This window comes from Malaclemys terrapin, chromosome 3, assembly GCF_027887155.1.
Source record: "Malaclemys terrapin pileata isolate rMalTer1 chromosome 3, rMalTer1.hap1, whole genome shotgun sequence".
NCBI lineage: Eukaryota > Metazoa > Chordata > Testudines > Emydidae > Malaclemys > Malaclemys terrapin.
Window position 1 is genome coordinate 56,670,032 of NC_071507.1, and position 17,388 is coordinate 56,687,419.

The 17,388-nt window shown below is 41.1% G+C and overlaps 1 protein-coding gene across 1 annotated transcript in view; it reads right to left on the reverse strand.

Moving 5' to 3' along the window:
* Window positions 1-7,396: 7,396 nt before the first annotated feature.
* WDR43 (WD repeat domain 43) overlaps window positions 7,397-17,388 on the reverse strand; it is a 37,366-nt gene continuing 27,374 nt past the window's right edge. Inside the window, exons 10-18 of the mRNA XM_054023486.1 lie at window positions 16,630-16,761; window positions 15,949-16,086; window positions 14,416-14,502; window positions 12,598-12,629; window positions 11,075-11,138; window positions 10,002-10,115; window positions 9,410-9,479; window positions 8,715-8,767; window positions 7,397-8,587 (exon numbers count right to left, since the gene is read on the reverse strand). Of these exons, the coding sequence (XP_053879461.1) occupies window positions 8,420-8,587; window positions 8,715-8,767; window positions 9,410-9,479; window positions 10,002-10,115; window positions 11,075-11,138; window positions 12,598-12,629; window positions 14,416-14,502; window positions 15,949-16,086; window positions 16,630-16,761 (858 nt within the window). The 3' untranslated portion in view covers window positions 7,397-8,419. The remainder of the gene's footprint in view (window positions 8,588-8,714; window positions 8,768-9,409; window positions 9,480-10,001; window positions 10,116-11,074; window positions 11,139-12,597; window positions 12,630-14,415; window positions 14,503-15,948; window positions 16,087-16,629; window positions 16,762-17,388) is intronic.

Below are 17,388 nucleotides of genomic sequence, written 5' to 3' on the forward strand. Positions count from 1 at the left end.
TTCTGCATATAGAAGCCAGGCCCGGCATTAGGGGGTAGCAAGCAGGGCAATTGCCTGGGGCCCCATGCCATAGGGGCCCCTGTGAAGCTACATTGCTCAGGCTTCAGCTTCACCCCCACGTGGTGGGGCTCAGAGCCGCAGGCTTCAGTCCCATGCGGTGGGGATTCGGCTTTCTGCCCTGGGCCCTAGCGAGTCTAACACCGACCCTGCTTGGCAGCCCCCCTGAAACCTGCTTGCGGCCCCCTAGGGCGCCCTAGACCCATGGTTGAGAACCACTGCTGTCGAAAGAAGTATCAGGATGCAGAATCTATGTTCATAACCATAATAAGGACAGTTTGCCCAAGCAGACAAGAGGTGGACACAACCAGGTCGGAATGAACAGATCTGTGTGAGCAAAATCATCACTCCCCTGAGCATCAGCTGTGCCATGGAACCCCCTCGCAGCAGAAAACTCCTCCCAGAAGCTGCAGCACCTCTGGCTTTCAGCTCCTTACACAGAGAAACCACAGTGTAATGACCTCCTTTAAATGGTTACTAATATTGACAGCTAAAGAGAGAAAATTGTCCACCACCTAAAACAGAATTTAATTGAAACTGAGAAGTCTACAGAAGAGTCACAAGTTGACTATAAAGGTCTCTCTCCATAGGGATAAAAATCTGTTTTAGGGCCTCCTCAGGAATTTGGTTTCATTACTTCTTTCCAAACTGGCCTCCCCTTACTCCTTGCAGTTCTCTTTTCCAAACTTTTGAGCCGTCTCTTTCCGATGCCTTTCATCCAATGTATAAAACTCCCCACTAATTCTCTAATTATATCATTAACCATACATTGCTCTGAGAAACCTGTAAGTTAGACAATTGTAAAACTTCACGTATGCATGAGTTTGGATGATCACCAAACTTTTTTTTTTTTTTTTTTTTTTTTTTTTTTAAACACCACCCCCAAACACTGGAAACCCATCAACTGAAACAGCTACTACACATACCAACCAAGTTCATACAGCTTGTATTCAAGAGTTCAATCAAAAGCATTTTGCGTTACAGAAATCACTGAACCAACACTCAAATTGAGTAAAACAAGGAACAGCAGAATCCTACCAGTTCCAGTTGACATCATCCATCAGACACATTCGCTTTGGGGTAGGAAGGTTTTTGGGGGGGGGGTTAGGTTCGGATAACGAGTAGCTCCACTTCAGGAAAACTTAGGGTGCCATCAGTCCCAGCACTAGACATTTTGCTTGATATGATTTCAATTTCACTTACCTCTATAACTTTTTTTTTTTTTTTTTTTTTTTATAAAGTGTCTCAAATGGTCTTGTTCGACTCAGAGTGGGAGGATTTTTAATACACTCATTGACGTGGACATGAAAGATTCTTGTTGATCCCAGTTTCCTACAGCAACTGTTGCCATGGTTATAAATCATTTCTTATTGCCCCCCATGGGTCAGCAGTGGAATATAAAACGGGTGAGTTTACTATGTGAGAGAGCGTGACACACACACAAATACTCCTCCAGAAACATGCCATCGGGTGCTGAGGTACTATAGACAACTTTATTGCCAAGACTTTGGGAAGTCAGTAAAATAACGAAGGGACAAGTGCTCTCTACTGTTGATGCCAGCGCATGTATTAGGGAAAGACTGAGTGTTTGTATTCACATGGGAGCCAGCGTGTAAACATGCAAGCACATTGGAAGTGCAGAAAAAACAAGGACATGTACAGACATGAAAATACATTGGTCCCTATAGGCTTGATCTATCTCCAATTCCTAAGAACTTTAGAAGACACCACTAAGGCTGCTCGCTGCTTAGCCAAGGCATTTAAGGTGAGCTAGGTAATTCCATCTCTGCGATTACGAGAGCCATGGAAAGTCTGAGTCTGACCATGACTTCCTTTCCACCCCCAGCTTCCATGAGAGTCATGTACACGTGTAAATCTTAGCACTATAGCGAGCAGCACTAAATCACTGTGAATGCAAATGCAGCGATGGGGGCACATGGACCTCTTATTACACAGAGTCTCAGGCTCCATACTAAATAGAGGAATTTTTTTGGCTTTGGGAATTCTAGATGTTGTGGCACGTTTTAGAAAACAGACCAAAAAGTGGGTGCAATCAGACAGGCTGCTCAGATAATTCCAAATAATTCAGAGGATTACGCTTTGGACAGCATCTGAGCCATTAAAACCCATCAGCATGATGACAAGGACAAACTCTGGTGGCTATATACTCTGTTTGAGGGGCTGTTTTTCATATTTTCCATTATTTTTGGAACTAACCCACCCTAAATTGGAAGCCACTTTCGCTCTCTGGCTTAAACTCTTGATCTTTAAAGTAAGCTGCCAAAACCTGAGCACAGGGGTCTGGTATCTCTGCTGCAATTACTATTAATTATTTGAATTATGGTAGTGCCCAGAGGCCCTGGCTTTGAGAATCAGAACTGTACTACATGCTGTATGTACACAGTCAAGACAGTGCCTGTCCTAGACAGCTTAAGGTCTATACAGGAGCTTATGATCTATATAATGGTCAGAGCCGGCACTAGGCATAAGCAGGCTAAGCAATTGCTTAGGGCCCCAAGCAGCTCAAAGGGGCCCCATATTTGCTTTTATTGTGTTGGGGGGGACGACAAATGGGCTAGCACCACCTCTGAATGGTCGACATCATCATTAACAGAACAGGAGACTGCCTTCTTCACACTGTTCTGGGGTTATCAGCTGTTGCAGGGGATGCACAGACCCCTGAACTCAGGACCTGGCAAGATGAACTAATTTTCAACTGATTCTACAGCAGATTAGCAGCTTTTCTATAGTACTTAATATTTATAACATGCTTTGCACATATACATTAACCTGCACGTTGCCAACAAGGCAGTTATTGCCCTATTTGGCTGATTGGGGTGATAGGAAGAAATTTCCCTGCCAACACTATGAACCAGATTGAATACTGAAGAACTGAAGATTCACAACACACCCACTGCACGTTGATTCATAAAATGCTTATCTGTTACACACAACAATGAAAAGAGAATCTTCAAGTCAACCAGCTTGTAGGCAGCTTTCGAGCCACTGATACAGGTCTTCTTCATAGTTTCTCCAAGCTCACATGGGCAAGCTAGAACATTCATTATGAAAGTCTCTCTCTGCCCCCTTCCTTCCCATTGCTCCTAGAGAATAGGGAAACCATCAATACATCGCCTATAGATTAGTCAGTATGCATAACCCAACACCAACATAGAACTGTGCAGTTTTCTCTGACTTCACAAAACTGTGCTATCCCAGGGAAAATGTAATTAAAGAAATGAAGGCAAAAAGATTGAGACTGCACAATGCCAGCATTCCCCCAGCCCAACCTAGAGCTCAGGTGCTGGTGCACATGCCGGACCTCAACATTTTTCATATTCAGTTTTCAAACATTTTACTGAAAACAGCAATAATAGATTTGCTTCACTATTTTTTTTCCAAAGCTATCAAGCATGTGTACAGACACATCTCCCAAACCTTTCCCACTCCACTTCTGCTCTCCCCTTCCCTGACGCCCCCATCACACATTTTTTTCTCTCCCATCTCTTATCTGCATATTCTAACAATTTCAGGTTTGTGTGTTTAATGTTGGATGAATAAGCCCTGAACAGGGAAATTTAAAGTGAAAAGCTTTTTAAAAAAAAAATCTCAATCTGTCACGTCACAGAATGCAAGGGGGTCTGAGAATGAAGCTTCAATACTCCCAGCTATGCTATGTCCTTAGAGAGCGGCAGGACAGCAACTGCAGACTGTAATCAGAGAGAGGCCTGCTTAAGAAGTATTTCCCCAGCAGAGCTTTACAAGGTCAGAAAGCATTTGAAAGGCCTGGCAGCACACAGCGGAAGAAATGACACACACAGAGATTTACATACCGGGCAAAACTAAGCGTAAGCACAGCCATGACAGCCGACATGAATTGCAGAGCCACACTGCCCAACAGCACGCGTCAGCAGCAGCGGGGTTAAGCCAGCCTGAAGTTCATCAACTCCCTTCATATCTTTGTGCCCTCCTAACCCAGGATGTTTTCATAGAGCAATTTTGACACCTACTGGCCACCTTTGGTACTGACTGTTACAGCATTCAAAGATCATGCAGAGGATGGGGTGCACACAAAGCTGATGGCATGGGAGAATGAGCACAAGGAGACCCTGGGAGGGAAGAGATTGGGAGGGAATTGAAGGGAGTCCCTGAAAGAGAGGCGGATGGGAAGGTGGCCCACAAGAAGCTTGTGGAGTAGGGGAGGGAAAGTGGAGGGATGCAAGGAACCCCTGGTGTGTGCAGTAAACAGCTTACACAAGCTATGAAGTGTCCGACCCTCTAGCAAGCCCTCATCTTGGCACTTCTATCAGATACTTGCACAAACTGTCAGCCAAATCCCCCATTCAGATAAGACCTATTTTAGAATTAGCATTTGATCTGACCCCCCCTTCACACCAAAACAAAATTAATACCAGCACTAGGGAGGGAATAGAAGTCCAGACACTGCAGCAACAGCAAGTGGGGAGATCCGAGTCAGGTGGATACATTCAGTCTGATATTTCCCCCACCCCTTCACCAGAATGTCATAGCTCCTCCTCCAGAAACAGGAACAGCTTACAAGTTCACCAGAAAAACAAGAGTCTTAGGCTTTTGAGGCAGATACAAGTAGTGACGAGTTGCTCTTTGTTCTGGATGCCAGGTGGGTCATGCTGAAAGAGGACCTTTTCACATCTGAAAACAAAAGCAGGTGCAGGCTCTATGCTTTTTACTGCTGAAGTCAGTAATCCCAAATACAAGTTAGGTGACCCTTGCATTTTGAAAGTCAGGCTATTCTGATTAGTCCCATACTCTCCACAACTTCAATTTTAGCATTATAGAAATCAATTAGTTTTTTTTTTTTAAAGTAATGTATCCTAGTGGATAGAGCCCTGGAATGGGATTCAGCCCCCCTGGGATCTATTTAAGGCTCTGCCACTAGTATGCTGGGTGACCATGGGTAAGTCACTTCACTTCCATGCCTCAGTTTCCCCAATGAGACCTGATCTCCTTTGTAAAGCACTTTGAGATGTACTGATGAAGAATAATGTATAAGAGCTAAGTATTATTGGTGGTTGAAACAGGGAATCAAAGTCTAGGCTCTATTCTAGTGCCTTGCCCAGTCATGGCAAATCTGGGGCAGTCACTTAAAACCACTTTGTGCACCTCGGTTTCCTCAGTTTTTTATGGTGGACAGTACAACCTGTCAGGATATGACGCTTAATGAATGTTTGTAACGCACTGAGATCCTCAAATGGTGAGTGTTCGAGAAATGCAAAGCATTAGTTGTGTGTTTCAGGAAAGCTTGGAACCATGGGACAGGTCTACACTAGAAAGTGTTTTGTTTGATTTGGTTTGTTTTTTTGCCAGCATAGCTATGTCAGTTAAGGATATGATTTTTTAGGACACAGGTTGGTCCATAATAGCCAAAACTGGAGATTTTCTGGGTAGACTGCCAAAGACATCTCTTTGACCGAGTCTCTGAAGAATGCTCAGGGTGCACTTCATAGAGGGTGAAGTGGGTAGATGGATGAGTGGTGGAATCCCTGCAGAACTGATTTAAATGCTGCTGAGGTTTAATTTAATTATATTTATTGTATATTAATTATGTAAAGTGTTTATTTTTATATTTAAGTAAATAGCTATAGCAGTAAAGCTCTTTAGTGTAGATGGTTGTACTGGCATAAAAGTGTTTTGGTGGTATAGTTTATTTTGTTCCCTGAACCAGTATAACCTACACTGCCAAAAACAAACACTCTCGTATCTGTATAACTGTGTCTACACTAGAGGGTTTGCAAGCATAGATATAGCAGTTAATCTTTTCCAGTGTAGACCAGGCCTTAGTTTTACAGTTGTTTACAGCAGTGGTTCTCAACCTTTTCCATACCAGAAACCCTTTCTGTTCAGGACCCTCCTTCCACCTAGAAAGGGATGGTCATGCCTCTGGATTTGTGTCCCCCACAGGTTGAGAATCTATGGTTTACAGCCTTTGTTTCTAGCTGTGGCAGATCACAAGGTATTAGCCCTTTAACTATTTGGACAAGCAAATTTTTTTGGCACTCATCCCAAAATTATAGCTGCAGAAAAGCATTTTCCTATCCCTGTATCAAACTCAGGACTCCCACAGGGGGTCCCTAAAACTACACAAGCAAGAGCAAAACCAGAGACAGATATCACGATGCAGAAAAACCAATTACGTGCAATCCAACTTTGCAAACTTTAAATACGTGGTGCTAGTGAAGGCACCCAGCCAATGAACTCATTAAGAGTGAACTCCTATGATATCAATGTCATAGGTCCAATCTGAGACATAACAGTACACCTCAGGAAAATTACCTTTCCTGTAAGTTATGGGAGCACATTCAGTTCCTAAGAGCCTGGACAGGGTTCATACATTCAGAATCCCATATTACACAAAGAGCATAAATCAGATACGATCACTTAGCCAGTCAAGTTTCTCAGTTGGCAGAACATTATCACCTGAGTTACTGCCACCACCACAAACAGCAGCCATAATGAAATGGTCCCACTATTGGGGGTAGGAAAGGAAGGGAGGGCGAGACTTCACATTTAGTTTTTTAAAAGCCACCTGTAGGCAGTTTTCATGTACAAAGCATGCACCACTCTTGGAAGTGTCTCTCCATAAGCATTCTGCTATCTTTTTTGCTTTAAATACCAACTGCTCATTCAATGTAACAGATATGAAGAAAAGCTAACAGTAAAAGTGCCATTATGCTCTGAAATGGGACTGGATTTTCTGAGTTTGGATTTGCCAACACTCAAAAGTTGCAATGGTATCACTAAAATCTGTTTTAAATTGATTTAAACTGGCAGACCTCTCCATGGGAACACACATTGTTTAACAATGGTCATATCAATTTAGCTTAGTTTGTTAACTGAGTGTGTGCAGGCAAGGCCTCAGGGCTTCTGTATTTACCCTCTCTCCATGGCACAGGTATAACATGCGCCTAGTTTATGCTACCAAGGAGATTTTTTCCAATTGACAATACTTTGAAACATCACCTAGGATTGGGACAAACCAAGCCATGCTTCTTCCTGCCTTCCAACTTCACCTATAAGATTTTGAAGTGAACTTGGCGGACAATGCCATGCAGAACACGAGAGAATCCAACTTGCTCTCCCTCAGAGCACCTGGAAGTCAAATGTAGTGAATGCTTGTTTGTGTCGGTGAAGCCAGCAGATACAGCTAAAGACATAGGGAGCTGAGAATCTGAGTTACCACCGGATGTGCTTCAAGCCCAGAACATGGTCAGCATTTTCCCCTGGATACCTGCTTATGAGACAACTCCCTCAAGCACACAACCTCTTCTATCCCCACATATATTACAGAACAAGTACTTGGTAAAGGAGATGTATATTTATTCACTTTACAAAGAGGGCAGTATTTAGTTGCAACAGCTCCATTTATAGACAAATATACTGTACATTATATTGGTGAATGGCTCAAACCTTTACCATATCTTGCTCTTAAAAATGTGTTTATACCACTTCAGCTTCCATTAGCTGAGCAAATAGCAATCCTTGTTCTGCCACTGAGAGATTAAAAATCAGTAATAAACGTATACACTTTGCGTTACATATTCACAAGCATTCACCCTCCCTCTCCCCTAATTTTTTTCCATTCCCCCTCCCCCTCAAGATGAAGTAGTCTCTTCCCGGGTCAGCGTTAAACTTATATACAGGATCAATTAAAACAAATTAGAAACCACTGATAGTTCTAATGTCCTTCTGAAGCACAAAAAAAGCCATAGATTTATACATACATATAAAAGTCAAGTCCAAATTTTATTTAAAAAAGAAAAAGCTGTTTGAAACCAGGTTGGCATTCAGACATTGCCAAGGCATGGGTGAACCTATGAGGAGAAAATGAAGAAATTCAATAGTGAATTTAAATATTACAAAAATATTTTTTATTTTTATTTTTATTTTTTTGAAAAAAATGCAGCAGGATGCCCACTTGCTATCGCTAACTGAAGCGAGAAGAGAAGGTATAGTCTGATCTTTGATCTGTTATATTTTAAACAAATTCAATGTAAAGCTGCAACAAGTTTACCACACAAATGGCGGTGGCAAGTTATTTCACTTGAATACAAATATGCTTGTCCATGAGACGGGTGTAATAGGACCATGAGATGGCAAAAATTTTATATATAAGCTCAGGGATATGGGACAAGAGAAGGCTGGCATGGTTAAACATTCTGGATTCAGGAATGCACAGTGCCCAGAAGTGCCTCTGCACATGGGGAGTGCAGACTCTTGCCTGGCTATGTGACTACAGCAACTTTCAGCAAGGCGATCCAGAATTTTAGAGTTCTGGCAGCCCACTTCTTTTAATAGGTGTTTCATTTTTGTTTAAAACCATCTGTTATTCTTCTTCACTTTCATTTTCTGGGTCCAAATCAGATTCCCCATTGATTTCTTTTTCAGCCGCCATTTCTTGTTCATCTGATTGCTCCCCTTTCTCTTCATCTGATTGCTCCCCTTTCTCTTCATCTGATTGCTCCCCTTTCTCTTCATCTTCATCCCAGTTCTCCTGGAATGAACAAACAAAAAAAAAAGACCGGAACAGCTTAATATTTGGTACAAGCATTTCTGCAATCCTATACTCCTGCGATCAATCAAGTGAAGGACAGAAGTCCTGGACAAAGAATTTTACTTACATCCGAATCTTTATCTGCAATCATCTCATCTTCAGAACCATCCTCGGAGGATTCTGTAAATGGAAAATGCTACATAAGTCAGGAGTACACAACAGATTTGATGCAGTCTTTACTCAAATGAAATCCAAGATCATGTGCCATTACATATATTAACTAGCTGTGCCATTTAAAACATCTACCAAAACTGAACGGTCAGTTATTTTGATCAGTATAAATCAAGCACTGTTGCTCAATCATCATCCTATGCACAATATTTCAGAGTTGACATAAGACCCAAATCTCAGGTCTACAGATATTTTAAATCCTCTTGATCCTGGACAGATATGGAAGCGCCTTCTAGTGATTCATCTTCAGGAAAGGTGCATTCTGCACTAGAGACCTGGGCCAACAAATCTGGATTCCTGGCACTAGAGTTAAGCAGTATGTTGGACTTGCAGTTACCACCAGAGTTTTCATAACTGGAGAGGAAAAAATCCAACCAACCAAAAAGCTACTTGACAACTCCATACCACCTTCTCCCCTCCACTGTCTTCAAGCAAAACCTCCATGGTAGATCACACAGCGAGAGGCACAGAATTGGAATGTGGATGGCTGGCAAACTTTAGCTGTAACCTTAGTAAAGGAGCTGAGCTACACCAACTGTACAATGGTTCGATCTGTTCTCAAGGTAACCCCACAGGAAGTCTTCTGCTTACCTTCCTCATACACTAGTTTTGCAGTCTGATTAATATCAGTTGCATCCTGAATTTTTTCCAGTGCTGCAACCTGGAAGAGATTTACAAATCACAATAAACTGCAGTCATGTAATCCAACCTTAAAACCTACCAAGTGTTTACAAAACTCATCACAATTTAAGTGAAATCTCCATCAAGCCTGGATTTTATTCTTCCATCCATATCTATCGTTTTAAAACAGCTGAGTATTTAGGATGGGCAGAAAAGTTATAATACTAAAGAGAAGAGAGACGCATCTTAAGTGGTTTAAAATTCTCCTGCTTATTTCCAGTCTAAAAATCTTGAGGATCAGCATATAAATCAGAAGGAAAAATATGACTGAACCTTCAATGAAAACACATCCCCAATTAAGTAATATTAAGTCAGTTTAGAAAAATATGGTCAGTAGCAAGATGCTCGTTAATCAACTGTGCTGCCTTCAGCATTATCAGTGTGACTATCCAGCACCGTACTGAGCTGTGGATGGCAGGTTTGGTCGCATCAAATTTGAAAACAACCACTATTTCCAACAACATTTCCATCTTATACCCCAATGTTTATAGCTTGAACTTACCTGGGTGATGATAAGATAGAGTTTTCCATGGAGGCGAGAGAGCTTCTGCAACGTTTTTACTCTGCTCTCCATTAACTGATATAGCATACCAAGCTGGGGAACCAGGTCTGGCAACTTTAGAGAGAAAAAGCATAAGAATGAGGCTGTTTTGTTGTCCTCCTCCACTTCATAAGAAGATTCTAAACTGCATTTTAGGTGCTGCCTACGGAGTCCTTGCTCACACTGCCTCTCAGACAAAATGAGAGCTGAGATTTCACTATGTATGAACGATTATTACTTCAAGCAGTCTGTTAAACCAATGCTTGTCTAGGCTCTCATCCACTTTCAGCTCATGCAGATCTAATTTTCCTTCTTCACTTGATTGTGGTTTACAGCATTAAGAGAACTAATGGGAAGGGCTAGTATGAACGGGAACTGCACAAATATCAGCTGAGAGTCTGGGAATGTCAATGCACATCAATCCTAACCCACAAACTCCCACACTGTAGACCTGGACCTTTCTGGAACAGAAGACCGATTGTGCCAAACTAGTGGTTTCTATCACTAGGTCAAGCCTAAATTCATCCTTCACTTGTGGTAGGCTTTGAAGCCAGAAGCCAAGAGGCTAAATGCTCCTGCATTAGCTTATCCATGACACCCAGCTAATACTCCATTTCCAGCATACTTGTATGCAGTAAAGCTAGCTGCACTCAAGATAGTCTCAGGTCAGTCTGCAGTAAGAAAGTACTTGGGCAATTTCTGTTTAGGAAGTTCACCCAACAAGGCTAGATCATCATCTATTAAGCCAGCTCTGTGTATAGGTCCATAACTAATAGAGGCATGCTAATCAGTTTGATTTAGTGCTAATGGTTGTACTGGATAATGCCAGCTACCAGGTAATTTATAGCATGTTGTGGCAAAAAAAGAGTTGCAAATGACATGAAACATCCTTTCAGGGGAGGTTCATTTAGACAGTAGTAGCAGCAGATTAGGATGTTAGGAGGGTTGACTTTTAATGGAAGAGCAATAGCAAAACAAGAACAGAGGTACGTTTTAGTTAGCTGCAAGTATCAACCATAGAGCAAGATACTTACTGTGGAAAGGTAGGATGCATGTATAGTGAAAACAGACTTTAGCCACCGGACCATCTGTGAGGCACTGGAGGAGAGAAGAGCAGAATAAATCAAAGATGAGTGTAGCCAAGAGAACACCTTCTGTTTTGACCACTAAAAAGGTTTAAATCAAAATGCGTCAGCGTTTTGTTTTAGAAAAGAGAAGCCAAGCTAGAAATAAGAACAATTCATCTACACAGATAGGAGACTTAAACAGTTCCATTAGAACTGGAATAGTCATTTAAGTGTCTGAGTTATACTAAATTTGCTCTTCGTTGTTGCTTCCAATATCTTCCCTGACAAGTTTAGATTGATCAAAGATCTAAAGCATTTTTTCTTTTTCCCTTCAAATTATGGAGTAAACTTTGCCTCCCAACAGAAGAGCAGAGTAGATAGCTTTGGGAGTCCTAAAACGGTCCCAGTACTGATAGAACAGGTTCTACACAGTGCTGAGATGACTAATCTAGTAGCTATTTAACAATTCTTTTCTCAATATGAACAAGTTTTACTATTTTGTGATTTATGGGTTAATATTCAATTCAGATTAGATTATCCTTTGTGGTATTTATCTTTGTAAACCATACATATTAATTCCCAATATTGACAGCTATACAAATATATCTGAGATCACTTGACCCCGCCACACAAACTTCTGCCACCCTTCCCGCCCCCACTCCAGGTTATAAGTAACGTTCTGATTTGGGAAAGGCAATGAACAAGTATGTTCTAACTGCAACTTGTTTAACCCAACTATTAAGAGCGGTTTCATTATATATGACACACACACACACTTTCTTAATGGCTGACCTATTCATTTAAGGATTTTAACTGAGTTTCTGAAACATTAAAAGGGCACTGGGTTAACAAAGATTTTTGGTCAATTAAACTGAGATTTTAGAAGCCCTCCACTGAGCAAAATGTCTTCTATTAACACAAGAAAAGTGCACAATCAAAAAAATTCCAGTATAAATTTTATTCAGAAGTACTACTCTGTATTATATTCATTCAAAAATCTCACTGCATTTATCGCATATTTTGTTTCTTTAACAAAAATATGAAAAGAATGCTTAAGTGTTAGCCATTTCTCTCTAGGGCAATTAAGGCACCTATTGAAGTTCTGTTTGTGTGTGATAACAGAATTATTATTTATATGCAATATCACAAAATGGACATAATGCAGTTTCTTCATTTCCCTGCCCTCCTCTATTAACAAGTTTTTGGATATTTGTCCTCAACTCTACTGCTTTATTTGTATACGGATACTTGTAGGTTTTAGCTGCTGGCTGTGAGTTTAACTATTTTGTTTTAAATTATAAACTGCTGATACGGGCGACAAGAAGTCCAGTGGGTAAAGAGTTAAGGGAATATTGTTTCCAGACTCAGACGTCCTTTTCCATTTCTCTTACATTTTGATGTATGCAATGATTTCTCAAACAGACTGAATTCAGACAGAAATGCCCCCAAACAGCTGGAACCTCCATCAGTCAAGTCAGATATTTCCTTACCTGTACGGGTGGCCTTGCAACCTCTTTGTAATCTGAAGAAAGAAAGATGAGGTCACTTAGAAGTATTGTATACATGACAGTTCTCATCCTGACATTACATCTGTATAGCAGCCCAGAAATCAGGGCACAAAAATCCTCAGATATTTAAAGTCTGCTAGAAATCACCAGTGCTAAATAAGACGTACACTGTGAAGCTCATGTTGGTTGCACTATGTCCTTGTTCAGTGCACTGACTGCTTTTGGGGAAGCAGAGCTTCATTACAGTAACAGTACTGAAGCTAATACGAGTCAAACGATATGTTACAAGTGCACATGGAAACCAGGTCATAGATGGCAGCAAGGACCAGAACTGAATCCCTCTGTGGCTGTGCATGCAAAATCTCACTATATGTAATATCTATTACAGCACCTGCTGCACAGGTGATACGTTGATAAGACAAGCTACTGTTGCAGGAAAAGGGCGCTGAGCACCAAGTAAAACGTTTCAAGCACTGGAAAGGATATACTTGTCAAGTGAAGGTCTTTTCCTCTCCCCGATTAACACAGTCAAATGCACTCGCACATAGCAGAAAGCGTGATCACTCAAATAAAGAGGGGTCTATATTAGAAACATTGAATCTCAGTGCCTACTTAGAATCAGTGGATCTGCGTGTATGCTTGGTGCAAGTTTAACATTCAAAACAAGGCAGAGTCAGCATTTCTCATTCAGGGTTACCATCAAGCCAAAGCCATTTGTATTAAAAAGTAGACAACATGCCTTAATTTTAAAGGAAATGGACTTATTTCACATTCAGGTAACTCAAGTGTCTGAATGGGTTATCAGTTCAAAAGAGAAATCTACTTCTGGGTAAAGCTACACGAGACGTTTCAGTCCAAATACAAGTGGTGGGGTTTTTTCAAACCTAGTTGAATACATGTAGAGAATTAGGATTTAAAAAAGGTAACAATGCTTAAGTGACTTAGGCTAAAACCAAGTTTCAAAAGTGACTCCAGGTACTTAGGAACCCAAGCATCATTGGAAATCAATGGGACTTGGGCTCCTAAATCACTTCTGACAATGGGACTTTAGCACTGTAAACAAAATTTTCACCCTCAACTGGAAGTTCAATGCAACACCGTTGCTACCATGCAAACTAAGTATGTATAGGGTCCCCATAACTGTAGTATCGCTGAGGGCCTCTAAGTATGAATGGAGTTATTCTCACACCACCCTCAGGTAGGATAATTATCCCCATTTTATACATGAGGATCTGAGGAGCAGATATTCATTAATTCACCCATAGTCTCAAAGGAAGTCACAGAAGAAGGAGATAGCACAACCAGGAACTGAACTCTGATCTCCTGAGTCCTAGGCCAGTGTCCTCACAAAACCATCTTCCCAGTTTTTATTGTGAAAAAAACACCAGAGTTAATCCCTAGTAGGATTGACAGTGAGACAAGTCCACTGAATGTGCAGTTATTTTGCATGGTTTCAGAGTAACACAGAACCTGACTCAGCTCTCCTGAATTAAACATTTCAGTGACAAGTCAGAATCATCAAAGCTGGCCTCTGATAAGTGCCCACACCAGTATGAGGTTAATATCTCATTAACACAACCAAGAGGACACACCCAACTCTGGGAATGACATGGTTTCCATATGTTTGCCTCAGAAGACAATTGTCAGAGTCAAGACAAAAACTGCTTCAATACTGGATAACCTCCACACCGATTCTATGGAGTAAAAGCAGGTGTATATTTGGACTTCCCAAGTAAGAGGAAAAGCCCAGTGTTAACTTGTTCTACAACAGTGGAAGTTCTATAGCAGTAATTCTCCTACCTCATGCAGCAATGGAATGACAGCATGTACAGGTATCTTAGTTATTGTGTTCTTTATTAAAGCGTCCTTCCTTGTTTGAAGCACTTTCTGTGAAACGAGGGGGAAAATATGAGATCAGAGAAACATTCATCAATAAATACATATGTATACAATCAAGGACACCAGGGACATATCTACAGGGCACAGAACAACGGGAGACAGAAAAAGATGAGGTTTGAATCTCTGATGCTCACATCTCAACCTTGTATGTAAAGTCTGAGGACATGTGTGCCAGAGAGAAGATGAGCACAGAGTCATCATTAATGGGCACTTTCTAAAGAGACAAGCAAGTTCTTTGAGTGATATGCAAAAAAAGCTGCTAGCATGTTTGCACATTACAGAAGAGGTGTTTTTTCAGTAAATATAGTGCTCATGAAAAAATACTGGAATGATTGGGTCATGGACACAACTTCATTTTATCCATCATGTAGCCACTCCATGTTAAGACTGAGGCACGCTGGAGGAGGCAAGGAAGTTTTCCTTGCTACTGTCCGTGTTCCACCAGTCCTGTGGATAAAGGACTTCAGATTCAGGACTCCCAATGCAGCACCAAGTTTCTCTTAAATTTAACCCTCCTATTCCTACACACACCCAACAGCAACTGACTCATGGGCCCTCCAATACTTATTTATCCAAGGCATATCCACTCAGATCTCAAGTCAGGTCTAAGTAGAAACCATGCTCTAATCAAACCCCAAAGGAAAAAGTGACACATTAATTAATATTAATGGAACAGGTGAACTGTGACACTATAGAATTTATATGGTTAGATAACTATTTTTAACCTGACCTGTGAGGAAAGGTTATGTTTAGTTTTGAGAAAAGAAGACTGATGGGGACCTGATAACAGTCTTCAAATATGTTACAAAGAGAATGGTGATCAATTATTCTCCATGTTCATTGAAGGTAGAACAAGAAACACTCAATCAGCTTAATCTGCAGCAAGGGAAATTTAAGTTACATATTAGGAAAAACTTTCTAACGATAAGGATAGTTAAGTACTGAAACATGTTACCTAGAGAGGCTGTGGAATACCCATCACTGAAGGTCTTTAAGTATAATTTAGACAAACAACTGCTGGGGATGGTCTAGATATACTGTATGTGGGCTTGCCTCAATGGGAGATGAAGACCTTTCGAAGTCCCTTCCAGCCCTACATTTCTATCTTGTATAACACAAACCGACTAGCTTTGAAATCCAGGGGTTCAGTTGGGAGGGGGTGGGGGGGAGAAGAGGGGAAATCCAGAAGACATCTTGCAAAGCAGATCAAATAGAAAAAATATAGCAAATGTCATCAATTAAAACAATGTATATGACAGGTAAACATAATGGCACTACTGTTTCTATGCCGCAAGGCAGCGGGATAATGCAAAAAGCAGCGGAGCGCAAGTGGCAAATTTAACACTAGTCATACAGCCTAGTATGCACAAGAAGCCACTTCACAAGTCTAAGCAGAATAACTTGAGCATCACGTGGTGCTCTTATAACACTTACATTTAAGATATTAGGATCATTGCTTTCCAAGCCCTGAACCAAAAGCACCGCAAAGCTGTCAGTTTGTGGAAGGCCACCTTTTGTTTTTATTTTCACAGTATCAATATCCATTGCACCAAGACGGTCTTCAATGCTATCCTGCAGAAGAAATAAATATGGGCAGTGTCACTTAAACCAACTTGCAACCAAATACATAAGGCTCGGACTCCATCAATTATGTTTTCTCAGAGATGTTTTTTGAGCCACCAGCTGAAGCAGAGCATTGAGCCCTCTGCAACAGTTCTCAATGTCAAGTCCTATCTTGCTATATTTTTTAGGCAGGACAAGTTCTCATCTCTCATGACATAGACACATTCAGGAAGGAAGGAGCAAGCAGAGCTGGAGAAGGGGAATATGGCATCTGGGTGGAGACGTAGGGGTTCAAAGCCCAGCAACATGCTCTAGCAGAGAGAAGGCAAGAATATAACTTTCTTCAACAACATGGTAGATTTGTGGGCAACGTGTAGGACTTGGATGCAAGACTGCCATCATTCACAGCTGCAGGGGAGCTCATCCCAGATGAAGCTCATTCACATCAAGTGATAGAATAACAGTTAGCTCTGGGTGATTATTTTGGCCAAAAAGGGAAACACAGTCCAATCTGGCATGCTTATTACTGTTTGGTAAGAGCACTTTGATTACCTCTTTGTCTCCAGGTTTTCTTTTGCTTTCCATTTTCTGCATTCCAGAGGACTGAGATTTGATAGTTGCACTATGTCCAGGAATTCCAGGCACTAAAACTTTGGCTTCTTTGTTCACAACAGGCGTTTTTACCTAGTGACAAAGAGACATCCACACACAAATAGGAAACATGTTCAGGTGTTTTCTGTAGTCCAAAACACTGGTTTATTGTTTCAGACCCATACACATGGTAAAATCATTCCGTGCCACATATTAATATCTCCTCTCAGAATCCATGTCTGGTAGTAAGAGAAGAAAGTCTATAAGGAAGTTTAAGATTGATCCCAGTGGACCGTTTGCTGAACTAACTCAATTAATATTTGTAACTGGGCTAATTATACACCGAGTGAGAATCATTTATTTATTTTCCAGGGTGTTCAACTAGAGGAAGTGTTTCCTAATTACACTTAACAAACACTTGCATCTTTGCTGGAAATATATATAGTAAGTATAGAAAATTTAACACCTTCAAACAGGGATCGCCCTATCTACCACTAAAAGACAGCAACCATTTAACAGCAGCACCATACAATAGTTTAGGGCAATTAGTGGATCTCTGGGGCAGAGGTTCTCCAATGGGGGGCAAGACCCCTTGGGGAGGTGCATGTATTCAGGGGGGAGGGAGGGGGAAAAAATTAAAAACTTCCTGCACACATTTTACCCACAGCAATTAATAACTAGCAAAACTGATTCCTCCGGACATATCAGGTCCTCAGATGG